The sequence below is a fragment of the Chelonia mydas genome, chromosome 1 (assembly GCF_015237465.2).
Source record: "Chelonia mydas isolate rCheMyd1 chromosome 1, rCheMyd1.pri.v2, whole genome shotgun sequence".
In the NCBI taxonomy this organism is placed as follows: Eukaryota; Metazoa; Chordata; order Testudines; family Cheloniidae; genus Chelonia; species Chelonia mydas.
In genome coordinates, this window is record NC_057849.1 from 132,438,600 (window position 1) to 132,461,034 (window position 22,435).

Sequence of the window (22,435 nt, forward strand, 5' to 3'; positions counted from 1 at the left end):
TTATCTATGCCCTCCTGTAACTGGCATGGAAACCCATAAGTATGGCAATGCCATCCAGGCAGACAGGCCTCTATATATAACGATGAGCCAAATTCTATAGCTTTCCTAAGCTTTGTGCTGGCAACAGTCTACTTGCAATCAGTCATTCCACGCACCCACCCCCTCAAGCCAGGTATGCTGGGGAGGAATAGCTTCTCTCAGGGCTGGGGCCTGCCACCACTGGGACTGAGAAACTAGACCAGCTGCAACCAAAGCTATTCTTCTAGGTAGGGTGGGGAGGAGGAGAGGCGAAAACAGTGGCTTAGGTGGCCCCTCCAGGACCTCCGAGCCAGACACCAGTAGGCGGAAGCACCCCCCCCCAATCACACAAGGTTTCCAGTAGTCTCCTATGCCAGTCATGCAGGCTGACTGAAGAACTTCCAGGGGCAGAGCTAACCATCCTTGGTATTGAATCAGCAGTTAGAGCTCCTGCAAGAGCAGGCAGAGGCAGTTTGGCCCAAACTATCCCTAGCCCATAGGTGTGGGGAATGTGTCCTAGCTAGGGCCTGTCAGTCACTGGCCCATGACATTCCTGAACACCTGCAGCAGACCTCTTGACAGGGGCCCTTCTCCCTCAGACAGAAAAGGAAACAGGCAAAGCTCCTCTCCTGGATGACTGACTGCCAGCTTTCTAGTTGTGGGAGAGGAGGAATGGTCACAAAATGGCATGTGTACAGTTGCCATGTGGAATAAGGATAGAAGATGTTAGGAGGGTGGCTGAGGCAGGAGCATTGGACCCTGGAAGGGAATTTTAGCGGGCTGGGACCACACACCCTCAATTTTTGTAAATATTGTGGAATAAGACATGCATAACAAGTAAGTAACCTTGCAACCTTATTTTTGTAATCCTCATCAGCTCATCCCCCTATTTCGCCAGACATGGCTTGTAAAATGTCTTGTTAGGTAATACCATCCAAGCAAAGGAGTAAGAGGAGAGGCATGGGTTATGTTTACTGTAAGATTGCATGCTCTTTAGAGGGACCGGGGGTGGGGAGGAAATGTGTCAGTCTGTAAGGCAACTGACACACTGTAGTTGCTACAAATAAATAAATATGTCAAAGACACTGAGTAAAGCCTCAACTTCTGCTTTAAAGGAGATGTTCGAGCATGGAAAAAAGCCTGCACAAAAGTTAATGATGCAGGCTGCATTAATTTTTTCCCATTGCTTTGCCTTGGGACTGGTGTGTATGTCATGGTGGTGGTAAGACACTGTACTTCCCTCTAATCCAGGGGTGGGCAAACTATGGCCTGGGGGCCTCATCCTGCCCTCCAGACATTTTAACCCGGCCCTTGAGCTCCCGCCGGGGAGAGAGAACTGGGGCTTGCCCTGCTCGGCTCCTGGAAGCTGCGGCATGTCCTCCCTCTGGCTTTATATGTAGAGGCAGCTAGTGGGCTTCGCACACTGCCCCCACCCCAAGTGCTGCCCCTGCAGCTTTCATGGGCCAGGAACCGCGGCCAATGGGAGCTGCAGGGGCTTCCTGGCTGCGCTGCCGCATAGGAACTGGAGGGGGGACATTCTGCTTCTTTTGGGAGATGCTTGAGGTAAGCACCGTGTGGAGCCTGCACCCCTGACCCCCTCCCGCGCCCCAACCCCCTGTTCCAGCCCTGATCTCCCTCCCACAGAACCCCTCCATCCCAGCCTGGAGCAACCTCCTGCACCCTCAACCCCTCATCCCCAGCCCCACCCCAGAGCCCACCCCCCTCCACCCAGAGCCCTTACCCCCTCATGCTTCAACCCCCTACCCCAGCATGGAGCCCCATCCTGCACCCCAAGCCCCAATTTCACGAGCATTCATGGCCTGCCACACAATTTCCATATTCAGATGTGGCCTTCGGGCCAAAAAGTTTGCCCACTCCTGCTCTAGTTCCATCCCCAGCCATGGAACACTGCAGGAGGCTAATGGGGGCAGTGATGGCCCAGGCCACAGAAGTACCTGACCAGGGAGGGATAGCTCAGTGATTTGAGCATTGGCCTGCTAAACCCAGGGTTGTGAGTTCAATCCTTGAGGGGCCATTTGCGGATCCGGGCCAAAAATTGGGGATTGGTCCTGCTTTGAGCAGAGGATTGGACTAGATGACCTCCTGAGGTCCTTTCCAACCCTGATATTCTATGATCTGCCCCTGTAGAGGTTACCCTCCACACAGGAAATATGAGGGGACAATCAGGTGCATTGTTGTTAATTTCAGATCAACATATACAGACACTTTTGTTGTTGCTTTCAGTACCCCAAAGACCAAATAGTGTGGAAATAATATTTCTTATGTGTTGCAGGGACCACAGCTGGCAGCAGATAACCAATACATATCACACCATTCTTGTTTTAACCTTTACAAAGAAATATATTCATTTTCTTCTATGTGGAAATTTCGTGATTTTAGTAAACAAACCTACTAGAATGACACAAATTCCTTAATGCAAACACTGAGCTGCAAGAAAAGTGTGATTCAACAAGGGTAACATTTTCAAAAGCACCGAAGGGACTTAATAAGCAAAGTCCTTTTTCAAAAGTGACTTAGGAAACTAAGGGTATGTCTATACTACGAAATTAGGTAGAATTTATAGAAGTCGGTTTTGTAGAAAGCGCTTTTATACAGTCGATTGTGTGTGTCTCCACACAAATGCTCTAAGTGCATGTAGTCGGCAGAGTGTGTCCACAGTACTGAGGCAACCATCGACTTCCGGAGCGTTGCACTGTGGGTAGCTATCCCACAGTTCCCTCAGTCTCCACCACCCATTTGAATTCTGGGTAGAAATCCCACTGCCTAATGGGGCTAAAACATTGTCGCGGGTGGTTCTGGGTACATATCGTCAGGCCCCCCCCTTCCCTCCCTCCTTCCATGAAAGCAAGGGCAGACAATCGTTTCGCGCCTTTTTTCTTGAGTTACCTGCGCAGACACCATACCACGGCAAGCATGGAGCCCGCTCAGCTCACTGTCACCGTATGTCTCCTGGGTGCTGGCAGACACGGTACTGCATTGCTACACGCAGCAGTTTATTGCCTTTTGGCAGCAGACAGTGCAGTATGACTGGTAGCCGTCGTCGACGTAGTCCTGGGTGCTCTTTTAACCAACCTCGACGAGGTCAGGGGCGCCTGGGCAAACATGGGAGTGACTCAACCAGGTCATTTCCCTTTTAAGTTTTGGCTCATGGCGATTGAGTCCTACCGGCAGTGCACTGTCTTTTAATCAGCAGCCAGCAGAAGACAATGGCCAGCAGTCATATTGCACCGTCTTCTGCCGAGCACCCAGGAGATGACGATGGCTAGCGGTCGAACTGCACAGTTTGCTGTCAGCGAGATGTATAAAAATAGATAAAGTGGCTCAAAACAAGAAATAGACCAGATTTGTTTTGTATTCATTTTCTCCTCCCTCCCTCCATGAAATCAACGGCCTGCTAAACCCAGTTTTGAGTTCTATCCTTGAGGGGGGCCATTCAGTTTCTCACAAAGCCACCCCTTTGTTGATTTCAATTCCCTGTAAGCCAACCCTGTAAGCCGTGTCGTCAGTCGCCCCTCCCTCCGTCAGGGCAACGGCAGACAATCGTTCCGCGCCTTTTTTCTGTGCAGATGCCATACCACGGCAAGCATGGAGCCCGCTCAGCTCACTTTGGCAATTAGGAGCACATTAAACACCACACGCATTATCCAGCAGTATATGCAGCACCAGAACCTGGCAAAGCGATACCGGGAGAGTAGGCGATGTCAGAGCGGTGACGAGAGTGATGAGGACATGGACACAGATTTCTTTCAAATCACGGGCCCTGGCAATGTGGGCATCATGGTGCTAATGGGGCAGGTTCATGCGGTGGAACGCCAATTCTGGGCTCGGGAAACAAGCACAGACTGGTGGGACCGCATGGTGTTGCAGGTCTGGGACGATTCGCTGGAGCATATTACTTTGATCCTCCAGCAGCCTCAGCATTGAGTCCTGCCTTCTCTCATCATGCTGCCGCCACCTTTCAGCTTCAGCCCTCTCTTCAGCCCGCCACCTCTCTTCCCAGTCATTTTGTGCTTTCATGCACTCTGACATTGTCTGCCTCCACGCATTCGTCTGTGCTCTGTCAGTGTGGGAGGACAGCATGAGCTCAGAGAACTTTTCATCGCGAGTGCGTTTTTTTCACCTTCTGATCTTTGCTAGCCTCTGGGAAGGAGAAGATCCTGTGATCCTTGAAACACATGCAGCTGGTGGAGAAAAAAAAAGGGAGAGTGGTATTTAAAAAGACACATTTTATAGAACAATGGGTACACTCTTTCACGGTAAACCTTGCTGTTAACATTACATACATAGCACATGTGCTTTCATTCCAAGGTCGCATTTTGCCTCCCCCCCAGCGCGTGGCTAGCACCTCCCCCGTCCCCCCTCCCTGTGGCTAACAGCAGGGAACATTTCTGTTCAGCCACAGGCAAACAGCCCAGCAGGAATGGGCACCTCTGAATGTCCCCTTAAGAAAAGCACCCTATTTCAACCAGGTGACCATGAATGATATCTCACTCTCCTGAGGATAACACAGAGAGATAAAGAACGGATGTTGTTTGAACGCCAGCAAACATACACTGCAATGCTTTGTTCTACAATGATTCCTGAGTACATGCTACTGGCCTGGAGTGGTAAAGTGTCCTATCATGGTGGATGGAATAAGGCTGCCCTCCCCAGCAAAGGCTTTGGGAGTACATCCAGGAGAGCCGCAAATGCCAGAGCAAATTAATCATTAAACATGCTTGCTTTTAAACCATGTATAGTATTTTAAAAGGTATACTCACCAGAGGTCCCTTCTCCACCTGGCGGGTCCGGGAGGCAGCCTTGGGTGGGTTCGGGGGGTACTGGCTCCAGGTCCAAGGTGAGAAACAGTTCCTGGCCGTTGGGAAAACCGGTTTCCCTGCTTGCTTGCTGTGAGCTATCTACAAACTCATCATCATCTTCCTCGTCCCCAAAACCTGCTTCCATGTTGCCTCCATCTCCATTGAAGGAGTCAAACAACATGGCTGGGGTAGTGGTGTCTGAACCCCCTAAAATGGCATGCAGCTCATCACAGAAGTGGCATGTTTTGGGCTCTGACCCGGAGTGGCCATTCGCCTCTCTGGTTTTCTGGTAGGCTTGCCTCAGCTCCTTAAGTTTCATGCAGCACTGCTAAGGGTCCCTGTTATGGCCTCTGTCCTTCATGCCCTGGGAGATTTTGACAAATATTTTGGCATTTCAAAAACTGGAACGGAGTTCTGATAGCACGGCTTCCTCTCCCCATACAGCGATCAGATCCCGTACCTCCCGTTCAGTCCATGCTGGAGCTCTTTTGCAATTCTGGGACTCCATCATGGTCACCTCTGCTGATGAGCTCTGCATGGTCACCTGCAGCTTGCCACGCTGACCAAACAGGAAATTGAAATTCAAAAGTTCGCAGGCCTTTTCCTGTCTACCTGGCCAGTGCATCTGAGTTGAGAGTGCTGTCCAGAGCGGTCACAATGGCGCACTCTGGGATAGCTCACGGAGGCCAATACCATCTAATTGTGTCCACAGTACCCCAAATTCGACCCAGCAAGGCCGATTTCAGCACTAATCCCCTTGTCGGGGGTGGAGTAAGGAAATCAATTTTAAGAGCCCTTTAAGTCGAAAAAAAGGGCTTCGTCGTGTGGACGGGTGCAGGGTTAAATCGATTTAACGCTGCTAAATTCAACCTCAACTCCTAGTGTAGACCAGGGCTATGTCTCATTGAAAGTCAATGGGACTTAGACACCTAAGTCACTGAGGCACTTTGAATGTGTTACAATGTTACCCCAAATTGTTCTCTACTTATACAATAAACAAAAGAATTATTTCTTGTACACAAAACAATGCTTGAACTCATCACAAGAACTTTTAAAACAGAAGAGCGAAAAAAAATAGCCAATAAATGTTATTTTTATAATCACAAGATTAGAAAGAGTGACATGCTGGATAGCTTTTTTTAAAATAAGACCTTTAAAGACAAACTAAAGGTATTTAAATGGTTCAAAAGAAACACGAAATGTAAGATTACATAACAAAAATGTGAGAGCAAAGAAATATAGTCATTTCTTGGACTACAATGGTTGCACAAACTAGTTTTTGTTCCTTTAAGTTCCCTACATTATTTCTGATATTAGTAATTTGACAAATGAATAATTTTATTAATGAACATTGAAAATGAAATCTGTAGCTTTTGTTATACATTTCATATGCATGTATTTTAAATAATTCAACATATTTTGGGATTCTGTGTTTAAATTATCATTATATAATGAATTTTATGTCAAGAGAACTACTGCAAAATTCAACAAAGTGTTCCCAATACTCAGCAATAGATATGCAACAATCCAAATGGATATTAATTGGCTTTATCTCTTCCCAGATTGGAGACAGCAAAACCAAATATTACACAAAAGTATCTATAATTAAAGTATGTACTGATTGAATTTGAAAATTCCTTGAAAAAATATGGACTGCAAAATGTGCAACAAAATTAACAATATGTGCAAAACGCAAACAAATGTGTGAAACTTCACATAAATGGCTGTTATCTTTGATGCACAAAATTGATGACTGTATCCTTTGCTGATAATATTTTAATAAATATTATTTAATAAAATAAATGTTATTAACAACACTTTACATATTCACAGCATTCTTCAGTCATTAATTATTTACACTGGGAACACATTCAATTACTACACTGTTACTATGATCTACAGTGATTGTAGTGAAAAGAAGAGCTGAAAAATGGAGAACAGTAAATTCAACCATGCACTTGGCAAATATATGAAATAATGTTGTATACAATCTAGTCTGGAATGGATAATTGACACTTGATATTACATGAAAGGGAGTACTTGTGGCACCTTAGAGACTAACAAATTGACAACTGCTGGAAATTGCCCACCTTGATTATCACTACAAAAGGTTCTCTTCCCGCCCCTCGCCTTCCCCCCGGCTCTCCTGCTGGTAATAGCTCACCTTACCTGATCACTGTCATTACAGTGTGTATGGTAATACCCATTGTTTCATGTTCTCTGTGTATATAAATCTCCCCACTATATTTTCCACTGCATGCATCCGATGAAGTGAGCTGTCGCTCATGAAGACTTATGCTCAAGTAAATTTGTTAGTCTCTAAGGTGCCACAAGTACTCCTTTTCTTTTTGCGGATACAAACTAACACGGCTGCTACTCTGAAACCTGTCATGGTTGCGTTTGTGGGGGCAACTTCATAGAAGCAGTTGGACAGTGTTTCGGGCCAATTGTAGACCAGATATCTACCATAAAGAGAGCTAATACATTGAGACTAACAAAGGTACATGAATATATTGTATATAAGGGGTGTGTGGTTGGTACATGTTAATATGACATATATAAAGATCTGTGGATTCAATCCAAGCACTCTCTCTCTCGTGCAAAAAATTTTAAATATCCTAGGTACAATGTTTTAGTCCTGTTAATCTTTTGGCAGTTCATACTTTCCTCCTCTGGCATAAAAACCTATGAGCAGGGCAATACCAGTCAGGCAGAGGAGCAATAGAAACCATTCATAGATTTTAGTGCCAGAAGGGATCAGTGTGATCATCTAACCTAATCTGACTTCCTCCATAACACAGGCCACTGAATTTCACCCAGTAATTCCTGCATAAAGTCCATAGCTTCTGGTGCTTTGACTTCAAATGAAACAACCACTTAAATCTTCACTTCCTTACTAAATAATTAATTTTAATGCCTCTCTCTTTTAGTATATCTTTTAGGAAGACATCCAAACTCGATTTAAAGACTTCAAATGATGGAGAATTCACCACATCCCTACGTAGGTTGTTCCAATGTTTAAACTCTTTTGCACGAGAGAGAGTGTCCTAACCTTCACTTTAATAAAATACATAGCTTGAGCTTCGTAAGGCTCTCTCACCGTAACGCAGAATTTCCAGACCTCAAATAAGTGCATCAGTGCAGCAACCGAGTCTATGTGCCAGATTCCACACTCCGTCCTACTCCTGACTTCAGCGATGGCCATACTACAGCTTCAATCGATATGTTATGCTGCTCAGGGGTGTGAATTAGGCACTGCTTTTATGTATTAAGCTTTGGTTGCCAATCAGGGAACAGAAACAATGCCATATTAGGGGACTAGTAAAGTTAACTCAAATACCAAATCATCATAATCATAAAGAATCCATAGGTTGAAATCAGTTTGCTTAAACTATTTGGCAAACAATTATGAATAACGTCTACATTTATAGAAGACAACGGAAAAGGGAACTACATTTCCCAACTATATTCTTTATCCTGAATTGTTGTCTTGCTCTACCGAAGAGTTTGGTTAACAGGTCTGGTAGAATTTTTCATTACAGTGCCCAGCATTGTACACAATTTCCATTAAGAATGTCTTCCTATCTGCCTTTAGGGTGTCTAGCACAATGGGTCCTGAGTGGGGCCTCCGGGAACCACCGTGATACAAATAATAAACAATGCTTGGGAGCTGGTCTAGTGCAGCTTTGCAAAAACACCTGATGATGAGAGCTTCCAATCGGACTGGACACCTTTGGATAAATTGAGCTGCTATGGAGGCAGAGTGCTCAGCCTCTTGTTTAAAAGGGAGTACATTACCTCACTGTCGAATGACTCTTGGCCAGATCATGCTGATGGGCCTTGGACATAGCCATATCTGTCTCCCTTGGCTAGAGGAAGGATTGCCATGACATAGGGCCTACAGATAAGTGGAGAAGGCAAATTAAGTAATGCATAGAATGTTGGCACCCCCAAAGAATCTTTTCCAGCAAAAAACAGAACAAAACCCACAGATCATGCTATGACCAACATTTAGCTTTGACTTCAAATGAAACAACCACTTAAATCTTTACTTCCTTACTAAATAATTAATTTTAATGCCGCTCTCTTTTACTTCCAGGTCATTCTCTCTCCTTTGTTGTTAGTTTCAATGTGTTATTCTCATTTTTACATCTAATGTTGTTTTGTCTTTTCTACGATTGCTCTTTAGTCATACTCTTTCGCTTTCATAAGTTCCTGATAACGAATAGCATTTTCTAAATATGGTTAACTGCTACCCTAAAGGATCCCAAAGTGCTTTAAAGAATTTTACAAGTACGGTAGCTATTCTATCTTAGCAGCATTACACAACAGTGTCACAGGAGAGGAATGAACAAAAACTTCTAGTAAAACTAAACGGTGAATTTATGTAAGGAGAATGTAATTATCAAAACTGGAATTCAGCCAGGCCACAGGAATATACCCCTAGTCTTGTAGAATAATTCCATGTGATGTTTAATTGACCATAACTGGTCTGAGCCTTTATTTTCCCCCCTCACCATGTAGACATGTAGTTCATACTTAGGGTGACCATATTTCCCTATGCTGAATATGGGACACCTGGTAAAATTACTCGTATTCAAGCGATCAATCAGAACTATGCAGTACAAACATTCATATTAACATCAAGTTGACTGAGTCCCTGTTAAAAAGAAATACTGGGTAGTTGGATTCTTTTTATTCACCTTCTTCTCTTTAAGGCTTTAGGGTTCACATGGGGAGGGGTGACACACACCCCTATTTCTCTCCACCCCCGCACATGCACACAGGGAGAAGTGACACACACACACTTCCGTATACCTCTTTCACACAGCGAGGGGGGTGGGGGTGGTGAGGGGGGTAACCAACCGACCCGACCCTCCCTGCCCAGTGCTCTCCACCCTCCATGCCTGGCTGGGCTCCTGGGACAGACCCACCTCCCCTAGTACCTGGCACCACGTCTTCCTGAGGCAACACGTGGTGGCAAGGGCACCCAGGGTCACTCCTCCCCCAACCCAGATTTCTGCCAGGGTTCACACTAGAATGTGGCCAGCAGCAGCCTTTTGGCACTGTGCGGGAGGGAAGGGATGACCTGGCCCATGTCTTTGCAGAGTTTCTCTCTTTCCCCTCACCCCCCACCCCATGCCAGTGTGGCTGGAAGCAGCTTGTCCCTTACTGCCTACATAGTGTTGAAAGGCAGCTAACACCTCCAGGCTGCTGCTGGCCATCAACATAAGCCAGCCACCTCTGGCTACAGCATGGGCAGGAAGGGGTTAAGCCCTAAGGATGCATTGTGTACCAGGGCCCAGGGAACCTGACTGCAGGGGCTTCAGCAAACCCCACCAGAGAGGTGGCTCAGCAGGGGAGGAGGGTACCTAGGGGATGGAGCAGACCCACGCTCCCTGGGGGCAGGACCCAGGGCGGGGTGGGAGGATGGGTTTGTTAAGCCCCAGGGACTGTTATGGAACCTGCAGGTTCAGGGCGTGAACAGGCTCGAAATCGCCCCCTCCCGCGCACCCACACCACTCCAGAGCTTAGCTGAGGGGTGGAGAGGCTTCCCCGTGCCAGCACTGTGTGGGGCTTTGGCACATGCAGGGCTCAGTTCTTCCTGGCCAGCGCCCCAGGCCAGAGGTCTTGGGCTTTCCCAGGGTGCTGGGCCAGCCAGAGGCAGTGGGGGAAGGAAGGAGCCTGAAGGAGCCCGGGTGTTGGTGAGCTGAGCGCTCTGACCAGGGGCTGGGTCTATGCACAGCGCTGGGAGCAGCACGCCCTGCCGGGGAGGATATGGAGGAGCAACGGGGCTGAGGTGGTGAAGGGGCAAAGCAGGGAGAGGACAGCGAGAGGGGGGAGCACATAAAGGGCTGCTGGGTGGTCAGCAGAAGTGACACGTAATCGGTTGCCGCCTGGCACTTGCCTGCACTCAGACACCGCAGCTTGCAGCCAGTGCCAGCTGGAAACGGGACAGGGGGCGGGGCCCTGCTGGCTGAGAGCTGACACGCGGCAGGGGCTGCACTGACGGACCAGCAGGGGAAGTGGCTGGCCCCGCGCGCTGCATCTTCTCCCCGCCACCAGCCTTACACACCCACCCCCATCGTCAGCCACTCGACCCCCACACCTCCCTCACTCACCGCTGGTGGGCGGGCGGCTGGCGAGTAGGGATCCGGCCAGCAGCAGGACCCGCCGGTACTGATGGGGGAGGGAGACAGAAGATACGGGACAATTTGCCCGTTTTTAAGAAAAAGTCGGGACAGCTGCAGGAGGGCTTAAATATGGGACTGTCCCTTTAAAAATGGGAAGTCTGGTCACCCTCTTCATATTTCCTAATTTTTGATTCTACTTACTCTTGGTCCTTCCTCTTTACCTCCCCTTCACTTCCTGTTTTGTGGGGGCTGGTGTAAAGAAAATCATGTGCCTCAACCCTAACGCTGGAATAGTCTCTCTAACCATCATCCATACTTCTTTTGCACCTGCTTTCAGATGGAGAAGGTATTTCATGCAAACCACTCAATGAGACGATTTATCTGTATCGCTTAACAAGATGCCCTGAAGGCAGATTTTGTGCCAGTCTACAATGTAGAAGACCACATAGGAAAGTGCACATTCTCTTGACTGCACCACGACACTAGAATCATCTAATTAGCTGCTAGTGTTGATTCTTCATTGCCGCAAGTAAGTGATTCAATCCTTCTACTGAAACTCACAGTTCAACAGTTCTTCTTTCACACAAATGTATTTGACTATTACTTTCTCTCTCTCTCACTCTCTTTGTGAGCTTGTGCCAGTGTGTGTGTGTGTGTGTGTGACAGAGTGATATCTAGACATGTTCATACAGGAGTATTACATATTGTGCCAAACTTCTTGTTATTTCTTAGGATATGCTCTCATCAAGTTTTTAATGCATATGATTTGTAGCATAGTATCTGTCCTTTCTTGACAATACTCAACTGGTATTCAAAATATCTCCTAATCTCCTGTTTAATGTGTGTCCGTGTGTCCATGTGTATATACACACTCACTTACATACACCCATACTGAACCTGAAATCAGGAGATATTTTAATATCAGTTGAGTATTGTATGTATGTGTGTGTGTGTATACACACACACACACGAGGTGGGACAGTACTGAAGGCCTTACACAAAGCAAGATTCTTCTACACACAGGAATTAAACTCTATGAGATCAAGGAATTGCCTCCAAATTCTGCCATCAAAGGAAGGTGACAGAGTTTGGACTCCGAAGACTAGAGAGTGGTTCATCCTCCAAATCTGTGACTGGCAGAAGGGATCTGCTGGAGACGCTGAACCATCTACTTGAAGGACGTGGACAACGTTTTCTGAACCGTGTGCCTAAAGCTAGACTTCTCAATAAATGGCCTGATTTTCAAAAGTGCTGAGCCTTCAGCCCCTCTCATTGAAGGCAGCTGCTAAATGATTAGTGCTTTTGAAAATCAAGCCACTTTTTTATGGGTGTAAATATGGGATTTAGGAGCTTAACTTTAAGACCCTACTTTGGAGATCATTGCCTTGAGCCTCTGTACTCACTTCAGGTCCCAGCTCCCTGTTTGTGTGGCTCCCATAGGAGTTACTAAGAACACTATAAAAACTCAATACATTGAGTTAAAATCTCATGTATGCATTTATTTGTGTGTGTGAGAGTGTACTGTGTGATATGATCTTTTAGTATATTTTTCTCGTTAAAGAAAAAGTTCAGAACCTCAGCCATTGCTGAGGCACCATTTTGTTCCCCTTCTCATTAATTAATGGACCTACTTTCCCCGAAGCATTTCCAAGACAGAGGAAAGCAGTTACTAGGACAGGATTCAGAGGTCACCACAGAGAATTGCCTCAACAGGAGCTCTCAGGACTATGCTGTGGCAACAAGGGGTACTGTGATCCAGGGATGTATAAATAGAGGAAATTCAGGTGGAAGTGATCTTGCCTCTGTATGCAGCGTTGGTCAGATTGCTAATAGATTACATGTGTACTCATGGTGTCTGCCCTTCAAGAAGGATGAAGAAATGCTAGAGAGCGTTCAATGGAGGCCACAGAAATGATCCAGGGGCTGGAAAACAAGGCTTATGATGTGAGGCTTAAAGAGATCAACTTTTTCAGCTTATTGAAGAGACGGCTGAGAAGTGGTATGATCTCATGCTTCAGGCTTCAGCTGGTTGCCTGCGGGGATCAGGAAGAATTTGTTTTCCCAGATGCACAGTTATAATTACAGGTTTCAGAGTAGCAGCCGTGTTAGTCTGTATTCGCAAAAAGAAAAGGAGGACTTGTGGCACCTTAGAGACTAACAAATTTATTTGAGCATAAGCTTTCGTGAGCTACAGCTCACTTCATCGGATGCATTCAGTGGAAAATACAGTGGGGAGATTTATATACACAGAGAACATGAAACAATGGGTGTTACCATAAACACTGTAACCAGAGTGATCACTTAAGGTGAGCTATTACCAGCAGGAGAGCGGAGGGATGGGGAGGACCATTTGTAGTGATAATCAAGGTGGGCCATTTCCAGCAGTTGACAAGAACGTCTGAGGAACAGTGGGGGGTGGGAGTGGGGATAAACATGGGGAGTTAGTTTTACTTTGTGTAATGACCCATCCACTCCCAGTCTCTATTCAAGCCTAAGTTAATTGTATCCAGTTTGCAAATTAATTCCAATTCAGCAGTCTCTTGTTGGAGTCTGTTTTTGAAGTTTTTTTGTTGAAGTATTGCCACTTTTAGGTCTGTAATCGAGTGACCAGAGAGATTGAAGTATTCTCCGACTGGTCTATGAATGTTATAATTCTTGACGTCTGATTTGTGTCCATTTATTCTTTTACGTAGAGACTGTCCAGTTTGACCAATGTACATGGCAGAGGGGCATTGCTGGCACATGATGGCATATATCACATTGGTAGATGTGCAGGTGAACGAGCCTCTGATATTGTGGCTCATGTGATTAGGCCCTATGACGGTGTCCCCGAATAGATATAATTTATCACTTTCCTCTGAAGCATTAGAGATCAGCCGTGGCGAGAGATGGAGCACTGGTTAGAGTGGACTGATGCTTTGAGGTGGCACAGAGAATCCTTTCTCATAGATGCCTGGTTAGTGTGTCTTGCTCATGTGCTCAGGGTCAAGCTGATCACCAGATTTTGGATCTGGAAGAAATTTCCCACCAGGTCATATCGCCGGGGACCTGGGTTTGGTTTTTTTGTTTTGCCTTCCTCTGCAGCACCGAGTGTGGGTTGCCTGCCAGGATCACCTTGGCATTTCTCACCTAATTAATTTAAAGACACTCTACAAGTTGATCTCTAGAGTAGGGTTTAACTTTAATTTGACCACTTTATACATGCTAAAGGCACACTGCCATGTCTATACTAGGCTGTTAACACATGCTAGCTAATAGGTGCTAGCTAAGGCCCTCAAAATCCTCATCTAAGCAAGTCTTATGATGACAGGAGAAGTAGTGCAATGGAGACATCACAAGAGCCAAGAGAGTGAAAGCTGAAGGGATTTTTAGTCAGACTGTTTAAAACTCTCCGCTTGTTTTTGTAAACACTTATTTAACATCAACGATTAATTAGCCTTTTGGATAAAGGAAGCATTTATTAAATATTCCACACCCTAACCCTTTTCATTAAAATACTAAAAGTATAGTAGTGATTAAACAAAACCAGGGTAATGATTACAACTGGTCAAAATCTTACAATGTCCTTCTTGCTCAAAGAACTTAACAGAAATTTCCCTCAGAAATAGTACTTTCTGTTAAAAATTTATTTATTCCATTTTGGGCAGCATATAGTGCATGTAACAACAGTAATAAAATAACTGAAATTATGTTGCTGGTCAATTTTGATAATAACCACAAACTACCTGTACACTATACTAGCAGTATGTTTTGTTTGTATTTTTGTGGTTTGGACACACACATTTAAAAATTATTAAGATTACAATGTGAAATATTATATGTGCATGAACAGCACTTGTCATCAACAATATACCAAAACCACTAATCTTTGTTTCTTTTTAATTAGGTAAATATGGCTACCATGCCCCACAACCTGTTCTTCTTACTCCTCCTGATTCAACCTGAGTTTGGTCTCTCCACTCATCATCAATGGGTTTCTAAGGTTCTACCTTGTAAAATAAAAGCAAAACAGAATAGCTCCTCCATTCTCCTTGATTGCAGTAAACAAAAGCTGAGAGCAGTCCCTCAGGAAATATATACAAATGTTACTGGCTTGATATTGTCTTTCAACTGGATTGAAGTGATTTCTAAGAAGGATTTTCACAACTTTAAGGACCTTACATTTTTTAAATTAAACTGGAATTGGCATGTTAAGCCAGAAGAATCTAATTTTGATTTGTCTCCAAAACCTTTACAAATACTAGATGCAACTTTTTCAAACTTAAGACACTTACAGGAATTACATCTTAATGGCAATCAGCTAACCAGAGTGCCTGCAGGGATTTCACCGAGCATTACTTCGCTAAGTCTAAAGTCCAATAACATTGTTACTATTAGCAAGAACACTTTCAAAGAACTCACAAAATTGAAGGAACTCTATATGGACCAGAACTGTTACTATGGTAATGATTGTGAAAAACCTTTCAACATGGAAGAAGGGGCTCTTTCAGCCCTCACCAGTTTGACTGTGCTGTCACTTTCCTACAACAACTTGACCCGGGTGCCACCCAAACTGCCTGTGTCACTACAAGAACTTTATTTGAGCCATAACAAGATAAAGAACATCAGTCAAAATGATTTTAAGAAACTAGTTCATCTAAAAGTTCTTGATTTAAGTGGGAACTGTCCAAAATGCTTCAATACACCTTTTCCTTGTGAACCCTGCACTGGAAACTCTGCCATTCAAATACATCCTCTGGCTTTCCAGAATCTTAAAAAATTAAAGACTTTGGTTCTATCCAGCATGTCACTCACTAGTGTACCCGCTATTTGGTTTGAAAACATGCCAGAGCTAGAGGTGCTGCACCTTGCATCTAACTTCTTAATGAGCGAAATAGCTACTGGAAAATTCTTGCAGAATTTATCTTCTTTAGAGGAACTTGACCTATCTTTCAACTACCAGAAACAAATATACTCACGATATCTAAACCTCTCAACATACTTTTCTTCTCTAGTATCTCTAAAACAATTATATATTAAAGGTTATGTCTTCAAAGAATTAGATAAACTGCACTTGGAACCTTTGTTTGCTTTGAGAAAGCTAAATGTCCTTGACCTTGGAATAAATTTTATTAAAAGAGTTGATATGTCTGTCTTCCAGGCTTTTAGAAACCTCACGGAAATATACTTGAAAGAAAACAAAATATTCCCACAAACAGAAAAGCATGTTTTTTTAAAATCATTTGAGAAAGAGGACTATTTGATCAATTATCATCGTACCTTGGTGTGGAAATACAAGTTGAACCCTCCTGTCATATATTCTGATAAAAAAAAGCAATCATGTGACTTCCTTCACCAGCTTTGTACCTCATATGGCACAGCCTTGGATTTGAGTTTAAACAATATCTTCTTCATTAACCCAAATCAGTTTAAAGGCTTTGGGGATATAGCTTGTTTGAATTTGTCTTCAAATGCCCTTGGCCAGGCTTTCAATGGCACTGAATTAATCTATTTATCTAATCTCAAATATTTAGATCTCTCATTTAATAAACTGGATTTGACCAGTTCCTCTGCATTTAAAGAACTACCTAACCTAGAGGTATTAGATCTTAGCTATAACAAGCACTATTTTCTAGTGACAGGTTTTGCACATCAGCTCCTATTTACTGAAAACCTTCCTAACTTAAAAATTTTAAATTTAAGCTGGAATGACATTTCTGCCCTAACAAAATTTGAACTAAGGAGTGACTCCCTTCAAAAACTAGACTTCAAAGGAAACCGTCTTGATATCTTATGGAAAAATGGAGAAATGAATCACATACAATTGTTTAAGCATCTAAAAAAGCTGACACATCTAGATATCTCATACAACAGACTTCGAAATATCCCCACTAGGGCTTTCCAAAATCTGCCTCAGAGCTTAACTAAATTGTATATAAATAACAACAAAATACATACCCTCAGCTGGGAAAATCTTAGATACTTTAAGTCTCTGAAGTTGCTTGACTTAAGTCAGAACAAACTGAAGGCTGTTGATATCCAGTACAACTACACACAGTCCCTCCAGACTCTGCTGCTGAGGGAGAACAAGATTTCCAGGATTGTTGTTGGGTTGCCTGAGAGAGTCAGCAGCCTCCTGTACCTGGATTTGAGTTATAACGAACTGCAAGTCTTAAATCAGTCAACTTTCTTATCAGGACTTATACAACATTTGAAGGTTTTAAAATTAAAAGGGAATCCATTTGACTGCACTTGCAAAAACAGCAACTTCATAAGATGGATACAGAAAACCAAAACTCCGATCTCACAAGTAGCCAGAAATGTCATTTGCATGAACCCTGAGGACCAAAGGCAGCATAGCGTTCTCTTAATTGACCTGCATGCTTGCATTCTGGATAGCGTTGCAAAAATATTATTTTATATTTCTTTCTCCACTATTATTAGCATTATGATGGTAGCAGTTACTAAACATTTATTTTATTGGGATGTCTGGTATACTTATCATTCTTGTATGGCAAAAATAAAAGGATACAAATCTATAACCACAGACAAAGCTCTCTATGATGCTTACATCGCCTATGATACTCAGGATGCAACAGTAACTGACTGGGTAATAAATGAACTACGATTTCGTCTAGAGGAAAACGGAGACAAGCACGTTCTACTTTGTTTGGAGGAAAGGGACTGGGAGCCGGGAAAGGCTGTCATTGACAACCTTGCACAGAGCATCCATCACAGCAGAAAGACCGTCTTTGTTCTAACCGAAAGATATGTGAAAAATGGGAACTTCAAAACCGCTTTTTATATCGCTCTGCAGAGGCTAATGGATGAGAATACAGATGTGATTGTGTTCATTCTACTGGAGCCGGTGCTACAGCATTCCCAGTACCTGAGGCTGAGGAGGAGGATCTGCAAGAGCTCTGTTCTTGACTGGCCTAAGAATCCACATGCTGAAGGCCTTTTCTGGCAAAGACTAAAAAGTGCAGTGCTAACGGATAACAGCATGCGAGATGATGGGGTGTACAGTATATAGAAAGGGGTTACAACAGTTAGCTTCAGTTCTCAAAAAGTAACTTGTGCTTTTCAGTGCCTCAGTATTTGGGTGCCAAATTTTAAATGCATTAAAAAGAGTCCTAATTTGAGGGGAAGGGGGGTTGTTCAGCATTTTCTGAAAATCAGGCTGCTCTAGGTTCTCCCTTGCTAGACAACCAACATCACTGGTCACCTTAGAAAACTTTGGGAGGTTTTCTTAAAGTTTTATGGGGTGTACTCTATGGTAAGTACTTACAGTTGAATGTACCGGTTACACTGCTATATTGTACTGAAGAAAGTGTGCTTTACGAGGTTAAAGTAAAAGAGCGGATATAAAATCATAGAGATAGAATTAATAACATGCACAAACTTGCTGCATATAAACAGTATTTTTTTCTTTCTATTCCTGTGCTACATTTTTCAGTAGTGGAAGAAAGTTTATTCTCTAACAAGGCAATGTTTGATCAGACAGTCACTTTTTTCTGTATCTTTATAGGCAATGCATTTATTACAACTTTATTCATTTATTTATTGAAATTTATATAAATTTGTATTAATAATGAAATACAACATTCTATTATAAAATTTATGTTTACATAATAATTGCCTTCAGAATGTCAACTACTTGGGGGCCAGGCCCTGCTGCATGTATGGCAGGTTTAATCCTTTCTCAGGCATGGTGCACATTTATGATGCTATCTTAATAATGACACTAGAAAGTTTTTTGTGGAGTTGATGCCTTCTTTGTGTCGTTATGTCATTCAGACATCTGCCATTGCTTCATATTTTTTCTGTTACACTGTTAGTAAAATGTCTTTTTATATATGTATGAGACATTAATTTTTATATGTTACACCACCTCATGTAAAGGAACAGATAGACTGATTCTGGCCACTGGCCTATGGTTCCTAATAACCAATCTTCCTTTTTCTGTGTTGTCAACTATATTTTCTTTAGAAACTGTTCACTAGTGATTGTAAGAGTAAATTCAAAATTGGGCATAAAGGTTAATGTGCATATACTGAGGTAAGAATAAATATCTAGGTAAATGTATAATTAGGAACGTGCAAGTGTTATTGATACAGCATTATAGCTATCATTTGGTTCACAAACAACTGGTGCAGTATTTCTATACCAAGGGAGGAAAGTAGGATTTGGCGAAGCATAGATTTATACAGGTGTTTGTTGTAGCAATGTTATACATGGAGATACATGTTTATTTAAAAATACATGTTTATTTCCAACCCCGGACATAGTTGGAGATGGAGAATTTCACATTTAATTTCTTGCTAGCAGTGATTTTTGATATGCTAGAGAAAAGGATTTTTTGAAGGCAGACTTTCTGCTACTCTCCAATGATGTACAAGTCAGGCTTCTGCAACTGATTTCCATGGACATGCTCTTTACCGCAAGAACGCATTATTATCCATGTATCTCTTTCTACTAGTGAGAATTCTTCATTTCTGTAAGTAAATGGTATAGTTATAAGACTGTCTATTTCTATTTGAACAAGTTGAGAACTTTCCATTTTCACATATATATATATAAAATATATATATTTTAAAGTTAGTAAATATCTAGCAATTCTTAGGGTTTTTAGAAAAAACTCCATTGTATCCATTGTATTAAAATTAACATTTGGTTCTAATTTTATCACTGCTAATCATTTTTGCTGCTTATCTTTTATTCTTTATTGAACAGACATTGTCAAGGCTGTCAGCTCCAACATTTGATTTCCTACTCCACCCTGCTACAATTTCTATCCTTTATTCTTTAATTGGCAACAAAAAGAGAGGGCATATATGCTGCTGATTTCAGGTTACAGGAATGGAGCTCACAACGAAAGCTAAGGAACAGTGCAATATTGATCTGATCCAAAGCTCACTGAGGTCAGTGGGAACCTCTCCATTGACTTCAATGGATTTTGAATCAGACTCTAAGAGCTAGCTTTTTAAAGTAGACAGACACCTAATGGGATTTTCAAAAGCACTCAGGCACCGAATTGGAAGTTAGGCACCTTGGTGCTTTTGAAAATCACACTAGGCAGCTATCTGTATCTTTAGATGTCTAAATTCATTTAAAAATCAGGTCCTAACTCTTTCTTATCAGAGTCCTGGGTTGGTGATTGCTGAATCGCCTGATCAAGGAGTTAGAGATGCAACATTGTTTAAATTTTAACTTTTGCAGGCAGATTGGGAAAATGTTAGGGGCAAACATTTTATGATGGAGTTGTTGATTGCAACTCCTTTGTTAAGATTGAGTGTTCAGTATAACAGGAGCATTAAAACTATTTGATTACATTCTCAATAAAATAGCAACACACAAAATATAGAAAGTAAACTTTCGGAACTATCTGTATTTTTCCTGGGGATTTGATGAAAACTGGTTTGATACAGAAAGAATAATAAGAGCTCCAAAATGACCCCTCTTTTTTGAAGTTTTTCACCTTATTGTTTCACCTTTTTTCTGGATGCTCTTTAAAAGAAAACAAAAACAGTCTGGGATCTGCATTTCATTCTTCTGTTCATTTAGTGATTAATACAATGGCAGTTATACATAAGGGAGTTTAACCTGTGTCATGATTTGTAATTTCCTACATAACCGAAAAGAAATGTGCTAATCTGTGCTTGTTGTGTGATTAATTCAGTGATGCCAGAGACTGACACACACACACACTCACATATGCAACCCTGCTCCCCCACAATATTCCTGTAGTCTAGTTGAATGCCCCCTGAATTAGGAAAGAGACAATGAGTTCAAATTTCATCTCTACTGACTGTAATTTATATTCCCATGCATCTCACAGCCTTATTATTCATCAAGGCTACCAGGCAATCTGGTATGAGTTGCCTTCTCATTTTACAAATATATAAAAGGTAGGAAAGAAACACACAAAAACTTCACATAATGATAGCTAAAGTTGCTTCAGGACACTCCCAGCCAACTGAAATGTATGGAAAGAAGTTAGGGGAAAAGTCTCCTACGTTCCTTGGCACTTTTGTGTTGCCCACAAAAGCACTGTTGGTAACACACTACCACTCTCCATAAGGCTTTCACATCCACCCCAGCAGATAGATACTGAAAAGCAATGCATACACCAACTTATCAAACTCACACTCAAAACATTAACAGTGACCATTCAAGGTGCAGTGGGGGAGGTTTATGTTGGATATTAGGAAAAACTTTTTCACTAGAAGGGTGGTGAAACACTGGAATGCGTTACCTAGGGAGGTGGTGGAATCTCCTTCCTTAGAAGTTTTTAAGGTCAGGCTTGACAAAGCCCTGGCTAGGATGATTTAGTTGGGATTGGTCCTGCTCTGGGCAGGGGGTTGGACTAGATGGCCTCCAGAGGTCCCTTCCAACTATGTTATTCTATGATTCTATGATTCTATGACCTCAGTGTTGTTAAAGCAGAATAATTTTCTGAATGTGTGAATGAGACCAGTTGATCTGTTGACACAGGGGCACCCAATTACCAGGAAGACTTTGTACTAGAATGCTAATTTGATGACGTTGAGCTGCACATTGCTTTTTGGTATCTATTGGAGGTGAATGTGAAGTTTTCGAGTGTTTATAACCAAAGGTGTAATTTGGGGGTGTTAGTCAGCAATACGCAAATAAAAGAGCTCAGTCGTAAAGTCGGCTAATACAGCAGCTTTAGTTTGTGGGCCTGATCCCCTGCTCATTGATTCAACTTTACTGGATGTGAGATCAGGCCCTATGTTTACTGGTCTTAATCTAGCTCCTATTTCTGAACAAGGCATAGCCACCAAATAATTCAGTCTACTTGCTATGACTAACAGTCTTTGCTCAAGAGAGACAGGGGCAGTATAGCAGAAGTTTGGGTGAACAGTGGCTGAGCTGAATGGAGAAATTTCCCCACCATCTGCACTAGACATGGCCCACGCCAGAGCTATTAATGCAATGATCCTCAGGGCCTAAATTCACTCACAACTTTAATAAATACCCAGCTAGAACTGACAATGTTTGCAAAGGCTAAGATAGTTGTACATATACAGGATCATGTGCTCCACATGCACATTGGACTAGGCCCTAAGTTCACTGAAATAACTAGGGCCCAGATCCTCCAAGTCAGGCCCAAACTCCCATGTAAAAATACTAAATAAAGACACCAAAGGAACCAGAGTGGTGGCTCCAGACCTGTGGGGCTGTCTGGGCTCAGCTCCCCGCTCTAGGCATTGTGACCTGCAGGGTTTCCATGCTGCTCAGGTTTGGCCTGGGTCCCCTATGATCAGGATGGAAGGGTGTCCAGGTCAAACCTGAGCAGCACTGCAGCCCTGTGCAGCAGGTCACAACACCCGGAGTGGGGAGCTGAACCCAGCCAGCCCCACAGGACCAAAGCCACAAAGAGCTGCCTTTCAACGCCGTCCCAGGACTCCCACACAACCCTTTGACACATTCTGGTGACCCAATGCTGGGTAGAGACTCATG

At 43.1% G+C, this 22,435-nt stretch overlaps 1 protein-coding gene across 4 annotated transcripts in view; it reads left to right on the forward strand.

Moving 5' to 3' along the window:
* Nucleotides 1-20,636, forward strand: part of LOC102929320 (toll-like receptor 8) — a 49,513-nt gene extending 28,877 nt beyond the window's left edge. For 3 of the 4 annotated variants that reach the window (XM_043537819.1, XM_043537820.1, XM_007060256.4), the window contains exons 3-4: nucleotides 11,310-11,501; nucleotides 14,859-20,635. In XM_043537819.1, the coding sequence (XP_043393754.1) occupies nucleotides 14,865-17,984 (3,120 nt within the window). In that variant the 5' untranslated portion in view covers nucleotides 11,310-11,501; nucleotides 14,859-14,864 and the 3' untranslated portion in view covers nucleotides 17,985-20,635. Of the gene's footprint in view, nucleotides 1-10,168; nucleotides 10,186-11,309; nucleotides 11,502-14,858 lie in introns of all 4 variants that reach the window. The other variant, XM_043537821.1, reaches the window with a different exon arrangement.
* Nucleotides 20,637-22,435: the final 1,799 nt, after the last annotated feature.